Below are 20,779 nucleotides of genomic sequence, written 5' to 3' on the forward strand. Positions count from 1 at the left end.
TCATGATCTCATGGTTCGTGAGTTCAAGCCCCAAACTGGGCTCTGCTATGATAATATGGAGCCTGCTTAGGATTCTCTCTCTCCTCTCTTTCTGTCCCTCCCCCACTCAGGCATGCATGCATGCATTCATGCACACACACACACACACACACACACACACAGGTGCACACACGGCTCTCTAAATAAATAAATAAATAAATAAATAAATAAATAAACTTTTAAAAAATGAATAATTACACCTCAATATGCCATGTGCAATAACAAAAGTATAAGGAACAATTGTGATGAAGATTGGGAGCAATTAACTTAGTGTAGGTTTCCAGAAAGTTTTTCTAAAAAAACAGAAATGTTTAAAACAAGGTGAGTGGATGGTCAACAAGGGGACGAAGGGAGTCTAGTATACTAAATGTTTATTGATAGTATTTCAGCCCAGTGCTTGGAATGTTTTAGATGTTTAATAAATTGTGACTGAGTAGGTAATGAAGGTAGTTAAGAGTCTAGTATGTTAAGTTAAAGAGTTGTTAAAGATTTTTTTTTCTGAAAAAATAGGGAGTCACTACAGATTTAAAAAAAAATCAAAGTACTTACCGCAAGACTGGCTATGAGTTGATAATTGAAGCTGGGTGATGAGTACATTCGTGTCCACCTTACTATCCTACTTTTGTATAGGTTTGAAACTTTTAATAATATGAAGCTTGGGGTGCCTGGCTAAGTTGGAAGAGCATGGACTCTTGATCCTGGGGTTGTGAGTTTGGGCCCCATATTGGGTGTAGAGATTACTAAAAAAATAAATAAATAAACTTAATATGTAATACTGGGTTTCTACTCTTCAAACCATATAATCAGTTGGGGATGCAAGAAAAGCAAATGAAAAAGCATATGAAAAAGTGTAAAAATCATAAAATGGAAAAAGGAGACATCCATGTGAACTCCAGTAATTCTTAAATTGTACATGAAAATGGTAAAACTTTAAAAGATAGAGTATAAATTAAATGATGGCAAAGAAATTGTTTTGACAAAGGTAAACAACAAGGAAAGAGGTAGACTAGTAGCTCTCAACTGGCGGAAATTTTGCCCCACAGGAGACATTTGGGAATATCTGGAGATATTTTGTATTGTCACAATTGGAAGGGGAGTTTGCTGTTGTCACTTCATGGGTAGAGGACAGTGATGATGCTAAACATTCTACAATGGGCAGGATAGCATTCCAGAAAAAATATTCCAGCCTAAAATGTCAATAGTGCTGCTGTTGAGCAATCCTGAACTAGATACAAAGGAGTGCTTTTGGAAGGTGGGTTTTTTTTTTTCCCTGAAGTCCACAGCTTCAAGGGATTCATAAACCCCTTTAAAATGTATGAAAAATTTCGAGCCTGGTCTGAGGAAAGGGTCCATAGCTTTCATCTGATTCTTAAAGGTGTCCATGGCCGGAAAAGGCTTACAGAGTCCAGGAAAGCCAAGGGTTCAGGGACTGTGGATGAATAATCTGATTACTTCACACAATATTATTGGGAGAGGAGGCTGGATTTGTTTGCTAAAGACAGATTACAGTGAACCTTGAAAACCAAGCCAAGATGGCTGTACATCAACCTGAGGTCTCTATGGAGCTACTGAAAATCTGTAAGGAAGATAATGACAGGACAATAACTGAGTCACAACATGAGTTGTCTTGAAGTGGTTCCTCTGCCGTGGGTGCCCAGGTTTTCTTCAATCAGGCCACAAAACAGTATTCTCCTTTATGGGCTCTTTCATTCATCCCTCTATTATCTAACCAGGCACCAACCCATGTTAATATTTCCTTCAAAACGAGCCTTTCTTCTTCTCTCATCAGAGTTAATAACCTAGTCTAGGTCCAACCCATTTCATTATTGTAATTTCAAAGCCCTCCTCCTAATGAGCCCCTGGCTTATTCAAACCTAGCACCTAACATACTTCTTGGTACATGGCAAGCATTCAATAAGGTACACTCTCAACTGAGGGTGAGAAGAAAAGTTCAGTCACAAGAATATCCTACATTACAATTAAAACAAATTAGAGTTATCTCTTGTAATCCCATTATGGGGGGAAGTGCCTTACCTGGAGAGGTTCCTAATTAGGTCCCAGCAGGTATGTAGATTGGGGATTGAGGAGAAGTAGTGGTGAAGCAGAAGTAGAGCATCCCAGCTAGGGTTGGGGTAAATCCAACAAGCTGAGTTCTCAACGTATAATTTCCCCTACCCTCTCCCAACTCCAGTAGGGTAATCAGGAACAATCAGCCCAAGAAGGAAGGTGTATGAGGTTGTCTCAAGTCCACATACCAGTCATTTGCTGATTCCAGGCTCACTTGTTGCCAGACTATCCTCAGGCTACAACTTTTCTTAGATACCAAGTTTCTCTCTGTCTTTCTTTAAGTAATCTCTACACCCAACATGGGGTTCAAATTCAGAACCCGGATATTAAGAGTCACACATGGGGCCCCCTGGGGGCTCAGTCGGTTAAGCGTTGGACTTTGGCTCAAGTAGTGATCTCAGGGTTGGTGGTGTCAGCTGTGCGGAGAGCTCAGAGCCTGGAGCCTTCTTCGGAACCTGTGTCTCCCTCTCTCTCTGCCCCTCCCAGGCTTGCACTGTGTGTGCCTCTCTCTCAAAACTTAATAAACATTAAAAAACAAAAATAAAGAGTCACACACACTCGGACTCAGCCAGCCAGGCTTCCCAGATACCAAGTTTCTACTACCTTCCTTCACACCTAAACCCTCAATAGATGTCGAGGCTAAGTCTAAATTGCATACCGTATCTGTTTAAAAATTGCCCCTGCTCTACCTACACGTAAGGCTTGTTTTCCAGGAACCTCCACTCTCCACTCTACTAACCTTCTGTTTCTCTCTGTCACACGAACGAGGTGCTTATTAGTTATCTACAGTCAAACCTTACCTCTTAACTCCAAATGCTCCTCTTCCGCCTCACCTTTGCCCATGGAAACCTTCCCTTTCCATCCATACTCTTCCAACACAGTCAATACAGCTCGATTTAGTATTTAATTGTTTCGGACGCTTTCCAGCCCATGTGTGTCAGCTCACCCAGCACACCCACACTGAGAATTAAAGCACGCACCCAGTCTCCAACTTAGGTAGCGCTCGCTCCCCCCCCCCCCCCCAAAGCAACAGAGAAGGCACCCTAACGCAGCCAAGATGGCCTGGTGAATTTTAATTTGGATTTTTTTGAAGTTAAAATCGGTATCGCGACCCCCCAAATATTTTTGAGTTGCCTGCTGTGTACATGTATTGTGTGGTCCACCTGGAAAACCAAAGCAACTTAACGCAAGTATTCAAGGCAATGCCTTAAAATGAACACAAGGGAGGATAAGGAAAATTACTTTTAAAACCGCAGAATCTAACAATCTCTCCAAAGTGTCTAAAACCCCAAAGCCTCGAGAACAGTATGTTGGACCCAAAAACGAACGGACTCGGAACAATGATGAAATTACTCAAACCGCTCGGGGCAGAGCTCCTCCGCGGCTGGAGGTAGCCTAACTAAAGTCTCAGGAAAGTCCCGCCCTCCCTCTTCGTGGGGCGTGGGGTTCCTCTCGACTCCACCCCTTCCAAGAATTCTGCCCCGTGATTGGCCCGACGCGTCCTGAAGTTGCCCAATCGCGGACGAGCAGCTGCATTAGCCTCCTTAGCTCACGGGAGGAACATGGCGGATCGCCTCACACAGCTGCAGGACGCGGTGAACTCGGTGAGCAATTTGGGTCTCTTAGTCTCTGTCTTCTCCTTTCCTAAGGTGAAGCAAGAGAGCAAAAGGGGCCTGAAAAACAACCCCGCTAGTGGGGAGCGAACTGAGGCAGGGCTTCCGCAAAAAGCGCCGGTGGCGACGGCGTGAGGCGGCGAGGCGTTCTGGGAGGTTTGAGGGCGGCTGCCGGCGTTGCGGAGGGCTGAGGGAGGAAGCAAGCAGCCTCTTTCGCCTGAAAAGTAGAGCATCTCTGTACCAGGACACTTAGGCGTCACGGCCCTGTCCTGTTCTCTGGGAGCAGTTTTCTTTTATTGTCAGCACTGCTTACGAGATCACTTGTCTTTCGGGGGAAAGGGGACAAAGCCGCAGAAGCTTCTTTTTCTCTTACCAGTTTTGAGCCGCGGAGGAAAACCAGTGCTCTTGATTTATGGATCTTTTTCGTTAAATGTCAGCCAAGAGTATTCCTTCGCGAGGACTTTTCAGATTGAAGGGGGAGTGATGGTGACGTGAGAAGTTTTGTTTTATCTTAGTTGCTTCCTATGGACAAAGAGTCTGATTCCATCTCTTGGCGACTCCCTAGCGTAAATTAGTTTGGGGGAAACTGACATCTTTATGAAAGTGAATCTTCTAGTCCTTGGATAGGTTCCGATTTATTTAAGTCATCTTTAATGTGTCTCAAAAAGCCTACTTCCTGTTAAGGGCCAAATCATCCCCTTTACTTTGATCCTTCTGATTATTTTTCCTATTGTGCCTAACTGGCAAGTACTGAATATGCAAACTACAGGATTCGTATACTCGTTGCCGTTAAGAGTTAAACAATTTCTCATCGGTAGTTCTATTTCTCATTGGCATTCTATTTATAATTTGATGTCCCAGGTAAACTGTCTGTGTAGAGATGATATGTTGACTGGATTTTCAAAGTGTCTGGTCCTTTGCCAGTTTTGTCCACACTGGAAGCTAAGAACTTGGGATTATTCTTAACTCCATCAATCTTTGTACACGTCAGGGGTGTGAATCTGCTTGTGAGGAACTGGTCTACTAGTGCGTAAAATGAGACCTTTTAGGACTGAGAGGGCCAGCCCCTAAATGTTGATGAATTCACCAGGATAAATTCTACTTTACGGTGACTTGTCTGGGCTGCCGGCCAGCGTCCCTCTGGGAGATATTACTCTGAAGCTTTTGAAAACCCAATTGCAACGATGCTGCTGGGTAGAAATGTTATTTTAGGAGAAATGTTGCATATTCATGCATGTCTTATAACTGGAAAGATGATAGGGCAAAGTGAATATGGCCTTAACTCCAGGGTAGGCATGCTGATAATTGGATTTTGGAGAGAAACCTCTAGGTTAACTAGTGTGAACGCCTACTATGTATGCAAGCACTTGTTTACAAAGAAAGACTCCTTAAGGAGTTTACAGCCTAATTAGAAAGATGTCAGATACTCAAGAGACATTTAGATAATGCAAAAGTAGCATGTGATTAGGTATTTATAATGAATCAAGTGTCTTAAGCTGAAAGTTGGAAGAGTGATATGAGCTAAATAGCTAAGAGATTAGCATTGATCTGAATAATAATTATTTTTTTTTTAAATTTTTTAACGTTTATTTATTTTTGAGACAGAGGGAGACAGAGCATGAACAGGGGAGGGTCACAGAGAGAGCGAGACACAGAATCCGAAACAGGCTCCAGGCTCTGAGCTGTCAGCACAGAGCCCGACGCGGGGCTCGAACCCACGGACCGCGAGATCGTGACCTGAGCCGAAGTCGGATGCTTAACCGACCGAGCCACCCAGGCGCCCCAATAATTATTATTAAAATAACATATGTTTTACACTCTGAGAACTCTGTGAGGGCAGAAACTACGTCTCTTGTTTACTGTATCGCTACAATGTTTATATACAGCGGTTGTCATAGAGTGGATTTTTGACAAAAATTTGTTTAATCAGTGGATCTTGAGAGCTTTTGACGGACAGAAGAGATAGCCACTGTGTTGAATAATTTTGTGTAGGTGCATCTTCTCTATTCTGCAAAACAGTGTTGTAATGTGAGAATGTCCCTAATTTAAAAATGGAAAATAAGCCCTATTCAGGTTGCTAGAACCAGAATTAGAATCCACATTTGTACAGTTTCTGAGCCCTTACTATGGCTCCATTACAAGTAGTAAAACGTGAGAAAAACAGTATAGTCCGGAGTGAATTTATCACTAGTTAGGCATATATGAAGGAGTAGTAGAAAATGAATAAGTAGAGATGACTTCGATTATTGAAAGCTTTGAAACAGCCTGAATCGTTGGAGATGAATCTTAAAGGCCATGCTGGGATGAGCTCAAAATTTTTAAGCAGGGTAAAATAACATAGTGAAGCAGAAAACAATGAGACTGTTGTAACAGTACTGATGTGAGATAATTGACTGAACTAAGGCAGCAGCAATGATAGAAGGAAAAGGGAAATAGTAACAGAAAGACTTGAAGATGAAGGGAACCTAAGAGTCTGAAATTAGACTGGCTAACTAGGAGATTCTTAATGCAAATTAGATATTAAACAAAGGAAACAGTTGATTTGGGGCTCTGGCCTTTTTTTTTTTAATGCTTTCTTTCTTTTTTTCTTTTTTTTTTTTTTTTTGATTTTTATTTATTTTTGGGAGTGCACAAGCTGGGGAGGGGCAGAGAGAAAGGGGAACCAAAGATTAGAAGCAGGCTGTGTACTGACAGCAGTGAGCCCGATGCGGGGTTCGAACTCATGTACCCGGAGATCATGACCTGAGCTGAAGTCAGACACTCAACTGACTGAGCCACCCAGGCACCCCAAGTTTGGTCATTTATTTATTTAAAATTTTTTTTTTCAACGTTTATTTATTTTTGGGACAGAGAGAGACAGAGCATGAACGGGGGAGGGGCAGAGAGAGAGGGAGACACAGAATCGGAAACAGGCTCCAGGCTCTGAGCCATCAGCCCAGAGCCCGACGCGGGGCTCGAACTCCCGGACCGCGAGATCGTGACCTGGCTGCAGTCGGACGCTTAACCGACTGCGCCACCCAGGCGCCCTAGATTTGGTCATTTAAATAATGGTAGAGAAACTTAGTGGAAATGGCCATTCGCTGATTGGAAGTAAGGAATTGAGGTTCAGGTGGCACCTGTGTGGCTTAGTCTGTTGAGCTCAGGTGATAACCTCACGGTTGGGGAGTTAGAGCCCCGCATCAGCTCCCTGCTTGTCAGCACAGAGGCGGCTTTGGATCCTCTGTTCCCCCCTCTGTCTGCCCCTCCCCCGCTTACGCGCTTTCTCAAATAAACATTAACAAAAAAAGGAATTGAGGTTCAAAAGGTCAGGACTATTGAGGGAAGTTGGTGGGGGAAGATAGGAGTCTTAAGTTTGGAGATAGTGAGGAATTGGTATTCTTGGTCCTGAAAAGTTGAGGAATACTTTTAGAACACTGGGAGTTTACAACTTGAGTCATGGAGAAAAACATTTCTGAATACTTAAGGGATAGCCTTTTTTTTTTTTTTTTTAATTGAGGTATAATTGACATACAACATTAGCTTCAGGTGTACAACATAATGGTATTTGTGTGTATTGTGAAATGATCACAATTAGTTTAGTTAACATGTCACCATATGTAGTTACAAAGTTAAATTTTTTTCTTGTGATGAGAATTTCTAAGATTAGCAACTTTCAAATATACAGTACAGTATTAACTGTAGTCACCATACTATACATCTTAACTTATTTTATAACTGGAAGTTCATACCTTTTGACCCCCTTCCCTTATTTTGCTCACCTTCACCCCCACCTCCGTCTGTCCTCTGTGTATGAGCTCAGTTTTTGCTTTGTTTAGATTCCATATATAACTAAGATCATGTAATATTTTTTTTTCTCTGACTTATTTCACTTAGCGTAGTGCCCTCAAGGTCAATTCATGTTGCAAATGGCAAGATTTCCCTTTTTTTTTTAATGAACAAATAGTGTTCCTGTTTGTGTGTGTACCACAATTTCTTTATCCATTCATCCATCAATGACCTTAAGACTTCTTAAGGTGAAGTATTTTTCCTGCTATTTCTTTATACTTGTACCTACTTTAGTCTCAAAAAAGGGATCATATACTTTATATGAGTCACACATTTTAAAATTTGTCCTACGGCCATACTTAGATATTTGCCAGTCAAATTTGCTGTTTCCCACCACTGCCCAAGAAAGTCCTTATTTATGCTTGTAACAAATATTGGTGTATATTTCTCTTATCATTCTACTACCTTGGGAAGAAAAGAAAGATTATTTTGTGTTTCTTTTTATCTGTTTCAACTACATTGACACCAAACCTAGTTTCTTTGTGTGATTAAAACATTGAATCATTGTAAATAACTGGCTAATTTTATCCAAAATTGTTCCTGTTTTATTCCCTTGTTTAGAGATCGTTATTATAGAAACTTATTTTTGTTGCTATTACCAGTCACAGTCTTTAAAACTGATAAATCCTTTCTAACGCTGATACATTTTCTTTGGCTTCAAGCTTGCAGATCAGTTTTGTAATGCCATTGGAGTGTTGCAGCAGTGTGGCCCTCCTGCCTCTTTTAGTAATATTCAGACAGCAATTAACAAAGATCAGCCAGCTAATCCTACAGAAGGTAAATAGATTATAGATTTTCTTGGCTTCTCTTAGTTTGACCCTCATATATTGTGATCCTTTAAAGTTAAACTTATTGAGAAATATAGCTTCATTATGGCTTTCTTAAAATCTGGTTGTTTGAGAATATTACTGCAAATTTTGTTATAAAATAAATGAATTTGTTAGAGTCGATTTATATTACATCTCATATTTCTGTTCATGTCAAATAACAGATGGTTACTCCTTTAGAAATGAATGTGTGTGATTTTACCTGGATTTCACTTGAGGGACCTTCATAAAGAAGGCATCCCACTTACAGATTCCTTCATTCAAGTGACTGGCATATTGTCCTAAAAAATGAAATGATTATGTTTAATTGCCAATTTGAGTTAATAGTAAAGCTAATTCTCAAATATGTAACAGGATTGGTGTGTTAAAATTTAATCATTTGAAGCCCAGTACAGAAAAAGTTTATGAAATTTCCTGGTTTTATTAGCCTTGAATTTAGTTTCTGTGTCTGAAAACTTGAGATTCCCTAATACTCTAAATTAGTAATATCTTTCTTTAGAATATGCCCAGCTTTTTGCGGCACTGATTGCACGAACAGCAAAAGACATTGATGTTTTGATAGATTCATTACCCAGTGAAGAATCTACAGCTGCATTACAGGTAAAAATCTCTTTTCCTTTCAGAAATTTGCTAGTAGAGAATTTCAATTAAAGGTGATAGATTTTTTTTTAAGATTTATTTTTTAAAGTAACCTCTGTACCCAGTGTGGGGCTTGAACTCATGACCCTGAGATCAAGAGTCACATGCTGCTCTGACTGATCCAACCAAGTGCCCCAAAGGAGATTTAACATTTTTTGTTATAATATTCAAAGTTTCCTTAAGATTAATTTTTTTTTATGTTTATTTATGTTTTTTAATGTTTATTTTCAAGAGAGGGAGAGAGAGAGAGAGCATGATCAGGGGAGGGGCAGAGAGAGGGAGGGAGACAGAGGGTCTGAAGCAAGCTGTGCTGTGTGCTGACACAGCAGAGAGCTGATGCAGGGCTCGAACCCACAAACCATGAGATCATGACCTGAGCCGAAGTTTGGATGAGCTCAGCCACCTGTGCCCCGAGATTAAATTTTAAAATGGAACTTTTGTTGATTGTGAAGTATTGCAGTCTGTTAAAGACCTTGCTGAATACATATAGTTGTCTAATTTTGAGTTGTAAGGAAACTTCCTGTTTTCCTCTATTTGGCTCTTTTCCTAGCAGAGAATAAGAGGAGGGTGGCATTCTGGGTGTGGAATAGCATAGTAGTGTCCCAAAGCAGTATGGGAGAGAGTCACATGTAGACATCTGGAGATTTGAAAATTTCATTCTCTTAAATAATTCATACAGGGAAAACTCTTAAAAGTTATCTGATTTTAGAATTTCTGCCACCAAAAAAATCTATCATAATGGTTGCAGAGTCATCCAGATTTAAATGTAAATACTTCTACAGTTTTGTTGTTGTTGTTGTTGTTTTTTTTACCTTCTTAGCTTTCACTACAAGTTTTTCTCTCAAAAGATTTTAAATTTGTGTCTTACAAAGGCTGCTAGCTTGTATAAGCTGGAAGAAGAAAACCACGAAGCTGCTACATGTCTGGAGGATGTTGTTTATCGAGGGGACATGCTTCTGGAAAAGATACAAAGTGCACTTGCTGATATTGCGCAGTCACAGCTGAAGACAAGGAGTGGTACCCATAGCCAGTCTCTTCCAGACTCATAGTACCAGTATGTACCCTGTGTCTGAGAAAAGAACTATTTCAGTGCCATTAAGAATTTTGCATCAAATTTAGATGTAAGCCTTACCAACAGTTACAGAAACATTAAGCACTAGGACACGTTAACTTTTTAGCTATTTTTTAATAGTCTTCTATTTTCACTCTTGATAAATAAGCCTCTAAAAATTGGAATTGAACCAGCTTTAAACCATCATTATACTATCATTTTTTTATTATCAGAATTAAATTATTGAGGCAGATATTGCATTAATGGTTATAATTAAACAGATGTACTTTAAAATTCTATTGTGACATTTCTATCTTTATTCTTATCAAATTTCTACAGTCTTTTTACAAATCAAAATATCCCTTAAGCCAGAGGAGAGGTGGTAAGTGCAGAGATATGGGACATTTCAATTTAAACTGATGCCCTTCTGCCTCTTCAGAGATGACATTATATACATTTGGAGCTTGGGCCAGGAAAGTTTCTGAAGCCATGTTTCTTTTAAGAAGCATGTGGCTGGATGAGAGATTAGATCACTTTTATGGAAACATTCCTCATTTTCTGGAACCTCATACCCATTCTAGTTCATCTCCACATGTGTTTCTACTAAGAAATTGTCTTCTCTGTAGAATTCCCATGCTATTATGACAACATTTTTCTTCATCCTGAACTATCCTTTTTCATAGCTTTTGACCTGCTTTTTCCTTCCTAATTTGTGTGGTGAAGTATGTTCCCTGAGTCATCAGTTCCTTCTCTTCCTTTTTATGTATCTGAAGGTCCTGGTTCTGACTTGTTAACCTGTCAACCTTTATTCCTGTGTTCTAATCTGACAAGAACATAATTCTACTACATTAGTTACTTTATCATTTTATGCATCCCACCTTACTTTGTTATTGCTAACATTTGTGTCAGTATTACCAAGTATGATGATGCATCCAACTTTTGGTTCTCCTTGAACCTACTGATTATTTCTACTAGAAAGCTGGAGTTGAAATGTTTCCACATTGTAACTGGTTCTGTCTCCTGAGGCTACATTTTTCAGAATATCCTGAGCTCCATTTCCTACAGTCCGTTACTATCCTGAGTTTAAGAAAGTGCAAGAACAGTAGTCTCAGATTCTGCTTGTCATTCCCATCATAATCAAGCTCTTCCACAGTTCTTGAAAAATACTGCTTAGAGGCACATTTTAACTCTAAAGTAAAATTTATAGAGTCATTAATTTTTAAAGTTAAATGTTCTCCATACTAATAAATATATAAAATGTTAGGTTTATTCTCTCTGGCATCACTTAAAATCATTTTACTTTTAGACACTAGCATGAGATAGAAGATAAGGAACTCACAAAGTAATATTCAAAGTACTGAACCCTATTCAATACAATTAACCCAGAGAGAGAAGTATGAAAAGTTCTAGCCGTAAGCTGGTAGACTATTATTTATCCTTACCTGAGAGAAATTTTTTTTTGAAATTGCCTGTTTTTACCATTTAAGGTGTTATAGAAAAATGACAATGCACGTATTGAACTATTTATAAAGAATGTATGGAATAATTCATAAAGACTGTATATAGCAGCTTCTCTTGGCCATCATTTTGTGGACATGGCTGTTGGATAAGAAGTCCTCGAAGTTGAAATGGGGGTATGGGCAGTGATGATTTTGCTGTCCAGCACATGGCTTTGGGAGGACAAAAAACAATGGGTGTCTGTGTCTTTCATCTCCTGGTTCCTGCCTACCTTTCCCTTCTACCCAGATCTAAGTTGTTTTAAGGAGAAAAATTCTTAAAGATGGGGCCATGGTCTCTCTCTTCCAAAAGGACCTTAGACCCAATATCCCTGTTGGAATTTTCCGGAGAACTAAAGGAAAGGAGGGACACAAACTTTCATGGCTTTGTTGGATATGGGTGCCCAAGTTACTGTCATACCTGGTCTACTGGGGAGAAGGGACACACAAGTTCAACCTTGGGTCTAGGCAAAGTAACCAGTGAGGAAGTTAAATATAACTTTAGGGCTAAATATAACTTTGAGGCTGTCCTGGTAACACTGTGGTCACGGCTTCTATGAATGTATTATTGGAGTAGACACCCTGTACACTTGTCATTCCCCACACCAATGCCAGAAAAGATACTCCCATTCAGGACATGGCTAAAGGTAGAGAGGTAGTTGTGTGACATGTAAAACAGTGCCCAACCCATCTCCCTGTCTTTTGCCTGTGGGTAACCTGGCTACCGACAATTTAATGAACGCTGTGCTCCTAGAAAACAGTTAGCAGCTTGGTTCCTCCTTCCTATTTTATTCCAGGCAATGGCTTATTGCAAAGAACCATCTTTTCCCATATGACTTTGTTCACCTGTGACGAAGCTAGACCCAGATCTCCAAATTCCCATTCTTTGTCTCATAAATGGTTAGTTGATCTCTTTGTTCCCAAAGACCAATCTGGACAAAATACCCTCTAATGACTTGATCAAACTTTAGGCTTCTCCCCGCATAAGCCCCTGAATTTTAATCCACCCTCAGCTTGAGCCTGCACTGGATGTGGAATAGTCTCTCCTGAGTGACACCTCGCACAAATTAAGTGATCACTAAAAGACTTTCCCTGATCAACTGTCCCATTATGTCACCTGCTTATCTCCTTCATTCATTGTTTATATACTCCTTTCTATAAAAAGCTCTGTTCCACCTGATCTTTGAGACAATTGCAGATCTTATGGTCAGAGCATTCTCCTTATTTCGATAATCTTTTCCAATAAAGTCTTTCTGTACCTAAATCTGGATTTGTTTTTACTTAACACCACTCACCTGTGTAGGACAAAACCTCATCTACTCTCATAACAGCCCTGGAGACTAAGGCTGGGGCAAAGGGGACTGAGGCACTCATTCACTGTGAAGTAATAAAAAAGCTATCAGAACATCTATGTGTATAGTTAGGATAAAAAATATAAAGAAAATAATAAATATTAAAAACCCAACCCTGTGAGGTGTAAATAACTCAGATGAAAGAGGAAATTATAGCGGAGGTTAGGACATAATTCGGAACTTAATGAAAATATTACATATAGAAACTTGTGGGGAGCGGAGCAGGCACACAGGGGAGGTGACCTCATGGCAGGTAATGAATCATCATTAGTCAAGATGTTCTTTAGCACCTGAGCCTCCCTGCTTTAAAAAGGAACCACCCAGTGCTCACTTTGGCAGCACATATACTAACATTGGAATGATACAGAGAAGATCAGCACGGCCCCTGTGCAAGGATGACGCGTAAAAAGGAACCACCCAAAGAGAAAGACTTTCGAAACCCAAGGCTCAGGGGTCTGCACAGCAACCTTAATAGGAGCTGTGAATCCAGAGGTCTTCGTAAACCTGACAAACCTATAATGGCTTTTGCACTGATAACCCTTTCGCTTTGGGCAATTTGGACTGGTTATCTACAGTGTGACACTAGAGAATACAAAGAAACTCTAGGAAGCTATTGATAGGCACAGTTACAGGAGGAGGAAAACATCGTGTAATGGGAAATGGGGTTAATAGTGATGGATACCGAAGGAGCTTTGTTAAGGACTCCAACATCTTTGAATGAGTGTATGCACAGCATCATGCTTCTCATTCTAGAAAATGTCAATGAGGAAAGCGGTTAGCAGTTGGAACCAGGCCGCTAGAGTACATTTCATCCCTTCAGAGCAGCAGCATTATTCTTTTTTCACAGCAAGAGCTTCTCAATTTTTTTCTTTTATTAAGTTCTTGTATAAAAGTGCCATGCCATGAGAATGGAAGTCATTTTTCGTTAATTATTAAGTTCTATATATATATAAAAAAAAAGTACTTAGTGCTGTTAAAAAGAAAAGGAAGAGAAAGAAAAAAAAACTTGTGGCATCTTCTAAGCATTTAGGAGAAAATGCAAGTATTACCTTCCTTGCTTATATTAGGAAAGAAGAGGCTGAAAATTCATGAGCTAAGCTTCCAACTGAAAGAAGGACATAATAAAGGCAACAGAAGAAATTAAGAACCATACCATGAGAAAATAAGGAAAGCCCAAAGTTGGGCTTCAAAGAGTGATAAAATCAGGGCACCTGGGTGGCTCAGTTAGTTAAGCAACCAACTCTTGAGCTCATGTCATTATCTCACAGTTTGTGAGATCAGGCCCCACATCAGGCTCTAGGCTGACAGCATGGTGCCTGCCTGGGATTCTCTCTCTTCCTCTCTTTCCCTTCCCTGCTAGCCCTATCTCTCTCAAAATAATAAACATTTTTTTAAAAAGAGTAATAAAATTGACAACTTAGGCAAGTTTGATTAGAAAAAAAGATGATGTAAACAATAAGAACTGTTAAAGTCCTATGCCTTGATTTTAAAATATTGAAAAAATTTGAATAATGTTATGTGCTAATGAATTTGAAAAGTTTTGATAAAAGGACCTAGAAAAAAGTAGTGTAGCAAATAGGCTCAGCGAGATATATAAATCATGGTCATATAACCTTTAAAAAATTCAGTTAATAGTCAAAACTCTTCCCCATGAATAAAGCACCAAGCCCAGAGAGTTTTATTAGTGGGTTTTGTTAAACATTCAGTGAGAAAAATGCCAGTTTCACATAAAAGCTCATCACCAAAATCTCATGGAAAGTACAGAAGTAAAAATTAAAACCAATCTCAATCATGAATATGCAAAAATATTAGCAAATTAAAAGCCATTAGATATTAAAAAATTGAACGTATCACACATCTATGTTTAACCCCAGGGATACATGGCAGTTTTATCTTTATAAATTACTTTGTATTTTTATGAATTCTAAAATGCCCACCATTGTTTTTCTTAATTGTATCTTAAATTGGAATATTCAATGGATAGTTGTTTTTTCCTTCCTTATTGGAACACGTAATGGTATGCTTTATAATTGGTGAAATCTTTGATTTGATCAAAAATTGTAATTTGTCACAGTAGATTAAAATCAGAATTGTATGATCGTGTAACTTGACACGGGAAAAGCATTTGATAAAATCCAACATCTATTTATGAAAAAACTTTTTGCAAAGGAGAAACAAAAGAATATTTATTTATTTATTTATTTATTTTATTTATTTTAAAAATTTGCATCCAAGTTAGCATATAGTGCAACAATGATTTCAGGAGTGGATTCCAGTGATTCATCCGCTCACCCAGTGCTCATCCCAAGTGTCTTCCTTAATGCTCCTTACCCATTTAGCCCATCCATCCTCCCACAATCCCTCCAGCAACCCTCTGTTTGTTCTCTGTATTTAAGAGTCTCTTATGTTTTGTCCACCTCCCTGTTTTTATATTATTTTTGGTTCCCTTCCCTTATGTTCATCTGTTTTGTATCTTAAATTCCTCATATGAGTGAAGTCATATGATACTTGTCTTGCTCTGACTAATTTTGTTTAGCATAATACCCTCTAGTTCCATCTATGTAGTTGCAAATGGCAAGATTTCATTCTTTTTGATTGCTGAGTAATACTCTATTGTATGTGTATATACCACATCTTCTTTACCTATTCATCTGTCAGTGGACATTTGGGCTCTTTCCATACTTTGGCTATTGTCGATGTTATAAACATTGGGGTGCATGTGCGCTTTCAAAACAGCATACCTGTATCCCTTGGATAAATACCTAGTAATGCAACTGCTGGGTTATAGGGTAGTTCTATTTTTGATTTTTTATTAAAACGTCATACTTTTTTCCAGAGTGGTTACACCAGTTTGCATTCCCACCAGCGGTGCAGAAGAGATCCTCACAAAAGAATTTTAAAATATAAAGGGTACAAAATACAGTGAACATCATATTGAAAGGTCAGATGCATTCTCTTTAAGTTTGAGAACAAGACAAGGATGATTGCTATAAACATAACTACTCATCTTTGTGCTGATAGTCCTAATCAATGCATCTAAGCATGAAAAGGAAATAAAAATTATAAGATGGGGAGAAAAGGAAACAAAACTCTTATTTAAAGATAAAATAATACCTGTAGAAAACCCAAGAAGATTCCATAGATGTATTTTGGAAGGGTTGTTAGACATGAAAACGATGTGCAATACAACAGCAACAAATGGTAGAAAAAAATACCTTCTGATACCATCTTCCAGGGTGCCTGGGTGGCTCACTTGGTTAAGCATCCAACTCTTGATTTCGGCTCAGGTCATGATCTCACAATTCATGAGTCTGAGACCCGAGTCATGCTCTGCATTGACAGCATGGGGCCTGCTTGGGATTCTCTCTCTCTCTCTCCCTCTCTTTCTGCCCCTCCCCACTTGCTTGCATGCATGCACACGCGCCCACTCTCTCAGAAATAAACATAACATTTTTTCCATAGTATAAAAAATGATGTTTCAAGGAATAAGATACAACTAAAATGTAAGACATTTGGGAGAAATAGAACAAAAATTAAGGAAAAAATTGAAAACAATTTTAAAGTATTTTTTAAAAACCTAAAGAAATAAAGTAATACCATCTTTATGGAACAGAAGAGTCAATATTGTAAATATGTCAATTTTCCTCAACAGGTTTATAGGTTTAATACAATTTTAACTAGGTTTTCAATTGAGATTTCTGCAGAAATTGACAAGTTATTTCTAAAATTTATGTGGAAGTACAAAATGTCAACAGAAATCAAGATACTTATGAGAAAAGATAACATAAGGACAGAGCTTGCTTTAATAATAATTAAGACAGCATATATTAGTACAGGGATGGACAAACAGACCAATGGAAGAGAACAGAGATATCTAACAGAAATCCACACACATAGGAAAATCTGATTTGTGACAAAGGTAATGTTACAAATCACTGGAGGAAAGAATAAACTGGTGTAGAACATTGGTTATATGTATGCCGTATATTAAAGTCATTGCCTATGGGGTTTCTTTTTGGGGTGATGAAAATGGTCTAGAGTTAAATAGTCATGACAGCTCTGTGAATATACTAAAGACACTGAATTGTATACTGTAAAAAGATTAATTTTATAGTATGTGAATTATATGTTAATAAAACCATTATTTAAAAAAATCCATGTCAGGTAGATTGAAAACATTTGTGAAGGACAAAATTTTTTGAAGACATTATAAGGAAAATATTTTTATGATGTCAAGATAGGAATTTTTAAAAATAGATATGAAAAGTTCACATCATAAAGGAAAATAACACAAAAATTACAGTAAGCAATATGTGTCAGACACTGTTTCAAACTTACAAATATTAACTCATTTAGGAAAGGTTAAACTCAACTGCATTAAAATTTAGAACTTCTGTTCATCAGAAGACTCCATAAAGAGAAAATGCAAGCCCAACTTGGAAGCAGTTATTTGCATAATCTGTAACTGCACAAAGGGTTAGTATCTAGACTATGTAAAGCCCTCCTATGAATTAATAAGAATCAATTGGAAAAAGATGAATAATGCATTAGAAAAACTACAAAACAGTCATTTCATAGTAGATAAATGGCCAATAAAGAAGTAAAAAATGCTCCACCTCATTAGTAATCAGAGAAATTTGCATCTGGCTTTCTAGGTCTTTAGGAAGGTTCACTTTTCAAGGCAGAAAGACAAAACATACTTATTTTTTAATTTAATGCTTTGCTAGCTTGATTTATAAATGTTATACATTTGGATATGTGGTCCATGGGTTTCCATGTATTCTTGACCAGAGCTACACGTTCAGGGCAAGCCTATAAATGTATGTTTATATAACCTAAAGAAAAGGAGATTCCAAAGGTAAAATTTAGGACAGTGATTACTCTCTGGTGGGAAAGGAATGCCGTTTGGAAGGGCACAGAGGAACTCTTAAGGTAATGTAATAGTATTCTTGAACTGGGAGATATGTATTTAATAAAACAATAATGCAAACTATATTTAAAGGTCATGTTTTCAATAATAGGGTATAAATCAGCCCAGTTTTAAGCAAAATAGTATATTGTTTCATCTGTGTTTGAATTTAGGCAAAACCGGTTTGCTCTTACCTATTGCTGGAAGAGGCTGTTCAATCTTCCTCCACGTGGAAGGACTAACGTTCTGTCCTCCATATTCCTCAAAAGTTCAACAGTAGGTAGACTTTAGAGAGATGAGCTTCCTGTTACCATGTCCCTGCTTCTCATCCTGTCTCTGCCTATTTGGGATTTTCTTTTCTTTTCCCTTCTGGTTGCTCAAGAAAGGCCTCAGGTGGTAGGAAAACTCCATTAAGGCACTGATGCTGCAGGTTGGATCTTCTGAGACCAAACAGATAGCAATCTTTCACCACAAGAGGGCAGTTTGACCCTGACTTTTGGTTCTATTCATGAAGTAGTTGGATGGGATGTTTTGTGACCCAGAGGGATATATGGGGATTAACTAGTTGGGTAGCGGTAGCCACAAATTAGGATTCCCCTGGAATCCACTCAAAGCTAGTGTCCTCCTGGTGTTAATAATTTGAATGTGATGAACAAATGTTGTTTATTTTCACCTGAAAACAAAAGGGCAGGGACACAACTTCATGGCTCATCATGGATTAAGTACTAGCTTTAACCACAAAGGAAGGTACTTGAGCACTTATTCTGGATGGTAAATTATCTTTTATGTGCATGTTTGTGTGTGTGTGTGTGTGTGTGTGTGTGTGTGTTAGACAGGCCACACATCAGAAATCTTTTACATGATACCTGAAGGGCAACGCTGTATGGAAAAGCAATGTAAAAACTGCTTAAACATGGCCACTCATCAGTTGTGTGATCTTAGGCACGTTACCTGTGTCTCAGCACAACTGTAAAACAGGGGTAATATTACTAATTACCTCATGGGATTGTCATCAAGAGTAAATGAGTTTATACATGTTCAGTAGTCAGCATCATCCTCTAGGACATTTATGGTGTTTGTAGGAGCCAGACTAGTGAATTATATAGGGATATAATGGGAATCACAGTCCCTGTATCTTTTATGTCTTTCAGGGTAGCTTCAATTTCTGCCATTGTTCCAGGCAACACTGTATTTTATTTACAATATTTATAGTGACATAATATTTTTTCAAATTTTCACAATATATGCTTTTATTCATAATATTGAATTTAAAAAAATGTATTATCTTGGCCAAGGTGGAGTGAGAGGGACAGTTTCAGAGCTTCCACTTGGCTTTTTCCACTTCCATAGCTCTTATGCTATGGGCTAAAAACTAACATGGAGGACACCTGGGTGGCTCAGTCAGTGTCAGGTCATGATATTGCAGTTCATGAGTTTGAGCCCCGCGTCGGGCTTGCTGCTGTCAGCCTGTCAGTGCAGAGCCCGCTTCAGATCCTCTGTTTCCCTCTCTCTGCCCCTCCCCCACTTGCACTCTCCCCAAAATAAATAATATTAAAAAAAAAAAAAAGAAAGAAACTAATGTGGGAATTCTGCTAACTGTAAAGTTTAGTGACCCGGAAAATGATCACTGGATGAGTCATGGAACCAATGGACCTACTATGAGATCTTGGCCAGGACACCATTTATTACTTATTATTAACTTCCCCAAGAGGGGAACCATAATAATGTTTTGGATCCTCTGGTATTAATGTCAAATTAGATCCTAGAGCCAATGTTCCTCAAAATGCCTTGGTATTTCTCTTTCCCTTGTATACAGTGACCTGAGAAAATGCCCACGGGTCCCTTTGGGTAAGTCTGGGAGAATTATCATAAACATTTGCTGTGGTATTGTGAACCTAAAAGGGGGCTCAGGTTTGGAAATAGGGGAGAGACCAGGACTTTCTATTGAGGCAGATGCTCTCAGGAGTTTCATCATCCATCTTGGTTTCTTTTGATTTTATTGATTGAGCATTGCTGACCATTTTTCTTGCCCTTAAAGACCTCCATAGCTCTCTGAGTCAGGGTCCCCATTGTGAGCTACCCTGACTTTGCAGCTCATTATAATTGAGCTCATCTTGCTTCTGAGAGTTAAGCACTGTCACATGGCCCCTACTTTGTAGAGATCATTTCATTCCCATTCTAACAGGTAGCCCAGTTTGGTGCTAGTGTCCCTACCATCATCCTTAGCCACCAGCGTGCTAGCTGTGACGTGCTCACTTTTATCAGCTCTTATAAGAACTGACTGTTATATTTTTAGGAATTTTATGAGACAGTTGTTAAACAGATGTTAAATGTTCTAGGACAGGAGAATGATCCTATATTGATAAATCCTTTCTTGTCCAACTTTATGTTCTATCTTCTTTTTTTAGTTTTATTCATTTATTTTGACAGAGCGCGTGTGAGGGGGAGGGGCAGAGAGAGAGAGAGGGAGAGAAGGAGAATCCCAGGCAGGCTCCGCACTGTCAGCGCAGATCCAGATGCAGGGCTTGAACTCACAAACTGTGAGATCATAACCTGAGATGAAATCAGGAGTCAGACGCTTAAATGACTCAGCCACTCAGGTGCCCCTATGTTTATGTTCTTGATCCTGTACCCTCCTGTCATGTCCCAGTTCAATACATATTTTCTCGGCTCCCGCCAGTACACCTTAGTTAGGTCCTACAGCACTTTTTCCTCCTCAGCAGGCCTAGCACCTCCTCAGGTGTTATATTGTCATTGACTCTAGTTTATTATATGGTAGCTGGGACATGAGGTATGGGTATATACTGGACAGATGTGGATGGGGATGGCATGTGTCTTGCAAAGCAGACATTCTGCATCATTTTCCAGGGAGTAGGTAGAGCTGGCCTTCAATAGGGAGGAGTAGGTCCCTTGTGTGCAGACCCAGAAGAATCTGAGGATTTAAGATTTTCGAGTGCTTTG

General features: G+C 38.9%; 1 protein-coding gene and 1 non-coding gene across 3 annotated transcripts; both read left to right on the forward strand.

Annotated features, from left to right (window-relative positions):
• The first annotated feature begins 3,625 nt into the window (after positions 1–3,625).
• On the forward strand, positions 3,626–12,821 carry MED21 (mediator complex subunit 21). Of its 2 annotated transcripts, XM_047867821.1 has the most exons (4): positions 3,626–3,710; positions 8,207–8,321; positions 8,871–8,971; positions 9,883–12,821. In XM_047867821.1, exons 1-4 carry the CDS (start codon positions 3,669–3,671, stop codon positions 10,057–10,059), a joined length of 435 nt encoding a protein of 144 aa, XP_047723777.1. In that variant the 5' UTR covers positions 3,626–3,668; the 3' UTR covers positions 10,060–12,821. The 2 variants fall into 2 exon arrangements, with proteins under 2 accessions (XP_047723777.1, XP_047723778.1); XM_047867822.1 differs by lacking the exon at positions 9,883–12,821 and having other exon boundaries at positions 8,855–8,922.
• Positions 12,822–13,232: 411 nt separating this feature from the next.
• LOC125171390 (U6 spliceosomal RNA) lies at positions 13,233–13,344 on the forward strand. The gene has a single exon (XR_007154307.1). It is a non-coding gene; the product is annotated as a U6 spliceosomal RNA (small nuclear RNA).
• The last annotated feature ends 7,435 nt before the right edge of the window (positions 13,345–20,779 follow it).

Source organism: Prionailurus viverrinus, chromosome B4 (assembly GCF_022837055.1).
Source record: "Prionailurus viverrinus isolate Anna chromosome B4, UM_Priviv_1.0, whole genome shotgun sequence".
In the NCBI taxonomy this organism is placed as follows: Eukaryota; Metazoa; Chordata; class Mammalia; order Carnivora; family Felidae; genus Prionailurus; species Prionailurus viverrinus.

What these genes read in the sequence shown, in the direction of transcription:
- MED21 (XM_047867821.1), top strand. Translation starts at nt 3,669, where the DNA reads ATGGCGGATCGCCTCACACAGCTGCAGGACGCGGTGAACTCG. An exon ending in TGCAGGACGCGGTGAACTCG is followed by an intron (nt 3,711 to 8,206) that starts GTGAGCAATTTG and finishes TTTGGCTTCAAG; the next exon opens with CTTGCAGATCAGTTTTGTAA. An exon ending in AATCTACAGCTGCATTACAG is followed by an intron (nt 8,972 to 9,882) that starts GTAAAAATCTCT and finishes TGTCTTACAAAG; the next exon opens with GCTGCTAGCTTGTATAAGCT.